Source organism: Helianthus annuus, chromosome 6 (assembly GCF_002127325.2).
Source record: "Helianthus annuus cultivar XRQ/B chromosome 6, HanXRQr2.0-SUNRISE, whole genome shotgun sequence".
Lineage (NCBI taxonomy): Eukaryota > Viridiplantae > Streptophyta > Magnoliopsida > Asterales > Asteraceae > Helianthus > Helianthus annuus.
In genome coordinates, this window is record NC_035438.2 from 3,500,494 (window position 1) to 3,510,032 (window position 9,539).

Here is a 9,539-nt window from a genome sequence, read left to right on the forward strand (position 1 = left end):
CAAGGCGCTATGGTGGCTGAGGTGGCGCTAAGCCACACCCCCTGTCCTTAAAGACGGAGAGACAATTAAAAGTTTCCAACTGAAACCTTATCAAACAGGTAAGGTATTGTTGCTGACTTTCCCAGGCTTTTTAGTTCCATGCCTTATCATCTTGTACTCAATCAAGAAAATATCACTTTTCAATCATAATGTACAACACATCTCACCACCTATTATAACATCTAATGGAAATAGGAAAAAAAATCATAGATTATAATTATTAAGAGGATTAGCATGCTAATCTACAAGGTACATGTAACATCCTCAAGAAACCCAACAAAAAAATAAAATAAAATACATAAGAAAAAGAAAAACAGAAAAAAAGAAAACCCAATTTACATATTTCCCATTATGTTTGTACCATCAACTTAGAGTTCTTGAGGTTTCTAAGAGTCATTACAAGTTGTTGCCTTTCACCCTCCACCTCTGCAAACTTTAGACTTATTTCTGAATATCTTTCTTGCATTTCCTTCAATTCTACTTCCATACACTTGTTTTTATTTAGTAATTCAAAGATTTCTTGATCTCCCGCCTTCTTAATCTCGGCATCATTACGATTTTGAGCTGTAGATGCCTGTGATCGAAGAAGATTAATCATTCATGTTATATAAAAGATAGTTGCAGAACATCCGAATTTTTTTATTAATTTTTTTTTAACTTAACTCTATATTTCATTCCAATCATCAGGGCAAATTACATAAGGATAGCAGGTAGACGAGCAACAAACTGTGTTATGAAGTTACCTGTGGATTCTTGATGTTTTGATCAAGAACCTCTAATCGTCTTTCCAAGTCTTCAATTCTATGTTTAAGATCTTTCTCTTTCTCCAGAAATGAAGCTTCGGCGCGTTCTAACGCTATTTCCTTGAGGTTTATTTGGCCCTGATTATAATAAAATTTCAAAATTAGCACAAGTATACACAATACCGTTATTACCGTCGAAATCCAACATAAGTATTGGACGTAAGTTAGAAAACACACCTCGAGTTGTTTGACTTTTTCTTTCATATTGTTGACCTCTTTCGGGCTGCGAGAAACCGGGACGGTTTTATTATTTCTCGGAGGCGGTTTGCTTCCCTCCTTAAGCCTTTTCTCAATACTACTAATAGCTTCATCTTTCTTCTTGAGATCACCTTTTAGTTGAGACACCTGTTTTTTCAAATTTTCTTTCTCCGATTCATTCTCTTTACAGAACTGTTTCATGTCGTTACATCTGGATTTCAGCCGTTCTATCTCCGATTGCAGCCTTTCGACTTCATTATCCTTATCATTTTTAGCGTTTTTCAAATCCCTAAGCTCGTTTTCTAAACTCTCGAGATCCACCTTTACCAAACGGATCTCGGTTTCACGGTCGTTTATTTCACCATCGAGATCCTCAATCATGGCGTTATAACTAGTTTTTTGATGTGTAAGCTCATGAGATAAGTTCTCAATCTGTTTCTCCATTTCTCCTAATTGTTTCGACTTTAGAGTTATTTCGCTTGTTAGATCAGCCAATTTGTCTTCGTATTGGCTCCCGAGATGGTCAAACTCTTTTTTGACTTTCTTGATCGTCTCTTCAAGATGTTTTTTCTCTACCCTGAGTCGACTGGCTTCATCAATGGCTTTCATCGCTGCATTTTCATTTTCTCGAAAAGCCGATGCCATTTCTATCGATAATTTTCTGAATTCCTCTTGAAGTTTTCCAGCGGTATGAGCGTTTTGAAGTTTGACTTTTCTTATATTCTCCTCTGCATGAATCGCTCTTTGTTCTTGCTCGACTTTCGCACGTATTAAATCTTCCATATCCGCCTCAAACCCGTCTGCTTGTGTACCAAATTGTTCTTCCAAATTCTTGATTTGCGTTTCCAATTCTTTAACCGCAAGAGTCGATTCTGATAATTCTTTGGATTTTAACTTGAGCTCGTTGTGTAAGTTTTCAATCTGCGATTCGAGTTCGTTTACATCGGCATAAGACGTTGAACATTCGTATTGCATCTTTAACTGTTCCTGAATTTGACTTTGTTCCAGTTTGTAAGACAAATCATGATTTTCCTGCTTTAAAATCTCGTAATCGAGAGCGATCTGCTCCATTTGCATCTCTAGCTCGTCTTTATCTCGTTTGTATAATTCTATTTCGTTATAAAGATCGATAATCTTTTGCTCTTGTATATACGCATCTTTCATGCCACTATGTTCTCTAACGATATCTTCTAACGCCTTTTGATCTTCGTCGTCCGTGTCGGATTTGGCGTTGACTTCTTGCAACTTCGGCGCAGTAGCACATTTTGACTTTGACTCGAGCATCTCATCTAAGTCCCGAACCGCAAGAATCAACTCTGCGTTTGATTCTTGTGTTTTCTGAAGTTGTAACCGGAGATTCGAATTCAAATCCTTTTCGTAATTCAGTTCTTGTCTCAGCTCATCGGCAAGAGCCCACGGATCCCCTCCCTCCGTCGACAAACTACTCTTGACTTTGACTTTGACTTTCATCTTTTCACACTCTTCCTTCAATTCATTTCTCTCTTCCTTAAGCGCAACAACTTCTTTCGAAAGATCCTGACTCCGTTTGCTCTCTTTCACGATTTGTTTCCGAAGCGTTTGTATCTCCATTTCCGAGACCTCAGCTTGCCGAGCCAAAATCACGAGTTCGCCCTTAAGCTTTTTGATGACATCATCTGGAGAACCAGAACCCTCATCAGATATCTCTCTTGAAAGGGTCTCCCTTGGACTTAACATAGAGGAATCATCTGTACTTAACTCGTGAACCGAACCATCTAACCAATCCCATTGTGATGATTTATGATGTCCCTCGTAGATCGGTGGTTTAGAGGCTTCATGAGCCGGTTTTGTGTCCGTAGGTTCGGGTTGTCGTGGAGTGTCGAGTCCAGAGCTGCTATCTGAACCTGAAAGTGTGATATCGGATACACTGGATGCAGCGTGATCTCTAACATTGTTATCGGTCAAGACCGCGTGATCCTGATTAACGATAAAATCACATATAAGACGCTTTTCTAAACATATAAACAGGTTGTATTTTACTTTAGCAAGGTGAAACGGAGCTTACTTCAACAGAATCATTTTGCAGGCTTCCTTCTATATCACCGTTACTAGAATGTACCGTCAAACTGTTATTATCTTCATTCACAATGTCACTTTCGTTGACCTCCCTGTAAAAAATTACGGCTATACGTTCAAATGTTCAACGCCTCGAAAAAGTTAAGTAAGATGTCATGAAATCCGTGTTTACCTTTGATCTTGCACCCTTTGAATTGATATCTAGTTGAAAAAAAACATATACAATCATTAAACATGAACGAAAGAATCCGCTCATAAATTCAAAGAAATCGATAAGGAGAAGGGACTAACATGCAATACACTCGTGGATCTTGCATATTTGAGAGGCAGAGAAAGAGAAGAAAGCTTTGTAGCCTCGCTATACTTCGAAAAATCAAGCGAAACTTCTCCAACAATTCCAAAAACCGAAGAACCCTGCAGAACGTTAACACACGATTAATATCAAAACTATGTTCAACCAAGATGCTTGATTTGGAACCATAGATACAATGCAAGGTTTAAAAGAACGGAAACGAGTTTCGAGGCGTTTTCCTTTCGCCTCACGAGGCGTAAGCCTCGAGGCGAAACGAGGCGTAAGGCCGAGGTGGTATTAATAAATAAATATAAAAATTATATATATTATAAAAATAATAATACTAACTAATTTCATCATCAGATTCATCAAAATCATCAAAAACACACTTAAAAAAGACATGAAATGCTTGAAACTAACACAAAAAGTCAAAAACATCAAAAACAACTATCAAAAACCCCTGAGGCGCACCAGAGGCGCAGCTTTCTTAGCGCCTCAGCCCCTCTGAGGCGCATATACATTAAAAACACCATGAGGCGCGCCTCAGACTCGTTTTTTGGCCGTTTCGCCTCGAGGCGCACGCCTCAAACGTTTTTTAAAATCATGATACAATGTAAACGAATACGCAACAATGTATAGTATACCGTTGCGACAACAAAACGATATAGTTTCTCGTTGATCTTTCCGGTTTTTTGATCCTGAGTGAACTTCACAGTTTCGAAATGCGGTTTTTCCCAGTGGCAACTTCCATCTTTAACTTTTGTTTTCTCTAATCTTGCTGTTGGCTTTCCAACATCATTAGGAATCACAGCTATTGTCAAAGAATCTCCTCCAACTGCTGCTAACTGTAATAACCATGATGATTTTATAGTTTATACAATCAGAAATCTAAAGATTCTGACCCCTTTTAAGAGAAAGTACCAATATTTAAAGCAGGGTTGAGTTCCATCATCTTGCAGAAACTGGATCATAAACTTAGTTTTAAGTTTTACCAGATCTCCAAAATTTTCAAATAAAATGTGAAAGAAAACTCAAAACACTACTAACCCAATTCACTCACACTTAATTCCCCCTAAAACATGTAAAAATAATGTAAAAAAAGATGATGAAACATGAAAAGTACGTCTCTGAGACATTTCATCGAACACATTGTGTGCAATTATGCAATCAATGTTTCCCATATGCATTTTCAGATAAACTTTACTTTAATGAGGATAAATTGATAAAAATCACCTGGGTTGCATGAAACTGCAGCTTGAACACAGCTTTGATCTTGCTTTTATCACTCCTCCATCTTGCAGACTTGAACATTTTGAATCTTTTTCACTCGAAATTCACATTTGTGAAGTGAAATTTTCAGGGGTTTAGTGGGCTAATTGAAAGATGAAAGATTTGTTAATGAAGAGCCTGTGAAAGTATTTAAGAATGAGGTTTGAAAGCTCACAAGCAAACACACAGCAGATCTAAAAAAGGTCTTCACTTTCTCTCTCTCTGGATGAATAAATATAAATATAAATATAAATATAAATATATAAATATAAATAAAATGAAGCATTTGTTCATCTACAGTTTGTTGGAAAGAAGAGGCTTATTAAATGAAAGTTGCCGTTAAAAAAAAATGTTTGTGTTGCTTCACCACAATAAATTAATAAAGGGATTTGAAGACAAAATTTGAAAAGAAAAATAAAGTGGGAAGTGTAAAGGGGAAGCTTCTATTAGATTTTTATGTCATGTCATTGTTTTTTTTTAATTGATTATGTGTAATGTTTTATTAAAACCGAATAAGACTGGACTGTTCGGTTGAACCGTGAAATCGTGAATTGAATGTTTTGCCGGTTAGTTCGTATAAATTGAAAAACAACTTGTCTTCTAAAAATAAGAAGTCATAGTAAGGGTATTAAATGGACTATGATTGATCTCATTTAAGTGGCATTGAACCGTCTTATCGAACTCTATAATGTGAGATTTTAAGTTTTTGTTTTTAGATGTTTACCTTGTAGGTTTTCGATTTATTTTTTTTTACATCATTGCGTTTTTTCTATATTTGCGTCATTGTGTCTTTTTTGTGACTCGTTGTGTCTTTTTTCTTCGACATCGTGTTATATTTTTCGTCATTGAGTTATATTTTACTTGACATTGTGTTATATTTTGCAAGTCACTATGTCTTTGTAAAATAACTTTAACCTATAGTTATGAGTAAAATTTTAAGTTAAAGCTTTAGTTTATAATTTTGTAATAAATTAAGAAAATCAATGCACTCTCAAGCTTTTACTATAATATAGGTTTTTTTTACCAAAGCCATATAAGACTGCCCCCAACGCTTCTTGTTAGGGGGTTGCATTTACATATGTGGCATGTGCATTTGTAAGGGAAGCATTAGGGTAGGGTGCACTTAATGGGTCTTGCATGTAGTGAAGTGCACTTAAGTGCAGAGAGAGAAAGTGGGTCCAAATAGAGGAGAGAGGGGATGCATGTGGAAAAGATGAGTTGAAGTTAAATAGAGGAGAGAGTGTGTATGTGGAAAAGATGGGTAAAAAGCTGATGTGCTAGTGATGACTACGATGCATGTAGTAAATGCAGGTCATTGCATTGGAGAGAGTCTAAGTATCTTATGTTAAGTCTTAAGTATACTATTCTTTTAGATTTTAGTATCTCAATGATTTTTTTAAGGTTAGAAAGTACACTTGTAACTATTAATTATGCACTTTTTAGAGTTAAATGTCATTTCAGTTCTTGTGTTTTTGGGCCATTTTGACAGTTTAGTTCAAAGGTTTTATTTATTAATTATGCACTTTTTAGAGTTAAATGTCATTTCAGTCTTGTGTTTTTTGGGCCATTTTGGCAGTTTAGTTCAAAGGTTTTATTTTTCGTTTGTGGTCTAAAAATGTTTCACCGTTGCCAGTTTAGACGTTTAGTCCAATAGGTTAACTTCATCAATTATTTCTGTTAACGAGAAAGGCAATTCGGTCATTATATATGGTCGAATTGCCCTTCTAGTTAACAGAAGACCGAATTGCCCTTCTCTTTAATAGAAATAATGGATGAACTTAACCAAGTGAAGTAAAATAGCAACGGTAAAACATTTTTAAACCCACAGATAAAAAATAAAACCTTTAAACTATACTAAAAATGACCCATACCAGCATTTAACTCCAGTTTTTATATATCAAGAGTCAATATTGGCTGAAGTTCGGTTTGGATGATAAAAGAAATATTAAACTTGTTCGATAGAATAGAAGAATAGCTATATTCTATTCTATTAATTCTCATTGAATATTACGCAGAACATTAAAGTGCCATCTAATTGAAAGAATAAACAATTAAAAGGAAAAACACAAAGTCAAGGTAATCAAGTGGCATTTTTCTAAAAGGAAGTAGATAAATATTTCTCCAAAATACTCCAATTTAATTAACTTTTTTGTTCTATATATTAGTTTAAATATATAATTAGATCACTAGATCAATTATAATAGATACTAAAGATACATAAACTAGTTTTTCTTAACAAATAATAGTATGAAAACAAACATAAGCTTTTAAGGCATGTAGCCTCCATCGTCGCCGCTTCAATATATCGCCACCACCCACTAAAAACGAGCTTACTATAGTGATGTATTTTTCCAAAACGACTCATTTCAGAAGAAGCTCATTTGATCCAAACCCATTTTAACTAGATTGAAATTAAAAAAAGGTTTATTTTAACCATAACTCATTTTACACATACCCCGACATGCCGACCTTACCATGTTATCCCATTCGACCTAATTTGCAAGCGCTTATACCATATGTACAATAATGTAGGTACAAGAAAACTATAACCTCATTTTCACTTGCTCATTTAAAATAAATTTAACCTTTGATTTGATATATAATATAACAATATTTTTAGTTAAGTAAAATATAAGAACAAACGCGATAAAAACAAACTAAAATACATTTAACCTTTGATTTGATATACAATATAACAATATTTTTAGTTAAGTAAAATATAAGAACAAACGCGATAAAAACAAACAAGAGCATACTCACCTAAAGAGGGTCAGGTCAACCTTTGCTGTATGTTATATATCCTATCAAAAATCGTTTGATCATATAGTTTTCAAACTATAACTCCTGTAAAAAGTTAGTAAAAATATAACAAAATCGTTACATGATGAAGTGGTTAATGATTAGCCCCATCTTTCTTCGATTATAAGATAAGGATTCAAATCCTACTTACAAGGTTTTTTTTTTGTTTCTTTTCTTGTTTAAGTACATACAAATAGATAATTTTAGAATAAAATTTGCATATAGTTGAATGGTCTAGTTTGTACTCGAATCCTAAAATGGAAAATGTTGCAATCTTTTGTAATTGAGGGAACATTGATAAGAAGGCACATGTTCATTTTTACTCTCTTTTTGTAATGGTTTGTAATGTAATACTTGTGTTGTCTTTTAAATTAAAAGGGTAGTTAGGGTGTAAGGAGTGGTTAAACACTTTGGAGTGGTAAACCAAAAAACCGACCAATCAGAGTGCGCCATGTCAATCAGTCAAAAATGTTTAAACTTTACTGAAAAGTGTTGGCAATGGTTTAAGCATTTGGTGAAGTGGTAAACTTTTTAAATAAAAAAAAAGGAAAAAAAATGTGATTGGTTGAGATTGGAATGGACCCCACCCCACACCCCCTCTCTCTCTCCTTCCTCCCTTTGCCGCATCGGTGTTGGCTCACCGATTTCACAACAATTTCGTCAAACACTTAATGTGGCAAAAGGTTGGCAATGGTTTGCCACACTTTACCGAATCGATAAAGGTGGTTTACCGAAAGCCACACCGTATGCCCTTATGATTAAACTAGCCTGCCCATTTTATTGTCCTAATTAAGCATATGTATTTTTATGTATTAGGTATGTTTGTGTTTTATGTTTTTGTTTGTTAGCAGGGCCCTCAATTCAATAAATGCCTACCAATAAAATAAAACAAATGCGATCTCATGCGACATTTTCTTGCCCACACACAATTACGATATTGCACCTGATGAGGTTATTTATGTAATAAAAGTTATAATGAATTGTTGACGTGTTATTAATTTATTTATGAGCACACTTCTATTAGTTAGAGATGGATGGATCATCTTGATCTTTAGATAGTTTAGGTAAGTGGATAATAAAAATTTATACAAAGTAGTAATTAAGTAAAATATTGGGATCGGTTTATTTAATACACTCTTTACGCTTTTTTTAGTTTCAGAATGTAAGTATCGTGTTAAATGTATTATTTTTTTAGCGACACTCCTAAGGTTTGAAGTTTTACCATTTTGATAAGAGTACTGTTATGTTATAGAGGGACACCTCCTTTGGGGGTTGTTACATGTACTGTTATCAGGATTATATAATAACTTATTATTTTAATAAAATGACTTATAAAGTTATAAGGATTTTATATTTTTATCATGATCGATTAAGTGTTATTCTTTATCATCTATCATACAATTTTTTTTATTTGAGCAAGGAATTTTAACTAGTATATGGGGCTTTTCGGGTCCTGATAAAGATTAATGTGTGTGCTTAATGTGCTTTAATAGATCGTCTTCTACTACTTCATAATCTAGTGTTCAATCGCTTGTTCCAGTGTAACTACTCAAAACCAATATGGAAAAGCTTGGAGGTTGGTAAGCCTACAAATTTGTTGAAGATACTTCATCGTGTCCGTTATATAACCATCCGGAGCATATGAAAATTGCACAAACTCTCATTCATGCCCATTAGAAAGGGACAATTTGGGCATTTACGTTCAACGTTTCTTGATCCTTTAGTTTCTAACCAATATTCATCGATCTCCTAGAACTACAATTCATGGATAATTAACCGGAAATCTCTTTTAGTTTATAATCTAAGTTTGTAAGCTAGATGAATGGACTAATAATTAATTGAAATATTCCAACTTGGTGAGCCATTGTTATTGTTAAGCAAAGTTGTCCTTTAGGTGTGATTGATAATAATATCATTGTCTTTATTCATGAAATTCTTAAAGGCCAAACTTTATTGACCATAATTGTTTAGATAAATCATTTTAAAAGTTATACAATACCCATTTCTTTCTATGTTAATGACATGTGATATTATAAAGTGTATTATTTAAGTAAAATAATATTGTATTTGAAAACTGAAAATGA

At 34.2% G+C, this 9,539-nt stretch overlaps 1 protein-coding gene across 1 annotated transcript; it reads right to left on the bottom strand.

Annotated features, from left to right (window-relative positions):
• Positions 1–231: 231 nt before the first annotated feature.
• On the bottom strand, positions 232–4,947 carry LOC110864391 (nucleoporin nup211). The gene is made up of 8 exons (XM_022113442.2): positions 4,621–4,947; positions 4,032–4,232; positions 3,387–3,509; positions 3,268–3,296; positions 3,085–3,187; positions 1,020–2,996; positions 783–920; positions 232–613 (listed from the first exon to the last, which is right to left on the bottom strand). Exons 1-8 carry the CDS (start codon positions 4,696–4,698, stop codon positions 389–391), a joined length of 2,874 nt encoding a protein of 957 aa, XP_021969134.1. The 5' UTR covers positions 4,699–4,947; the 3' UTR covers positions 232–388.
• Between the last annotated feature and the right edge of the window lie 4,592 nt (positions 4,948–9,539).

Excerpts from the sequence above, each read along its gene's own strand:
- LOC110864391 (XM_022113442.2), bottom strand. The coding sequence starts at position 4,698 with ATGTTCAAGTCTGCAAGATGGAGGAGTGATAAAAGCAAGATCAAAGCT. Across the intron at positions 4,233-4,620 it reads TGCAGTTTCATGCAACCCAG|TTAGCAGCAGTTGGAGGAGA; the intron begins GTGATTTTTATC and ends TGGTTATTACAG. Across the intron at positions 3,188-3,267 it reads CAAAGGGTGCAAGATCAAAG|GGAGGTCAACGAAAGTGACA; the intron begins GTAAACACGGAT and ends AATTTTTTACAG.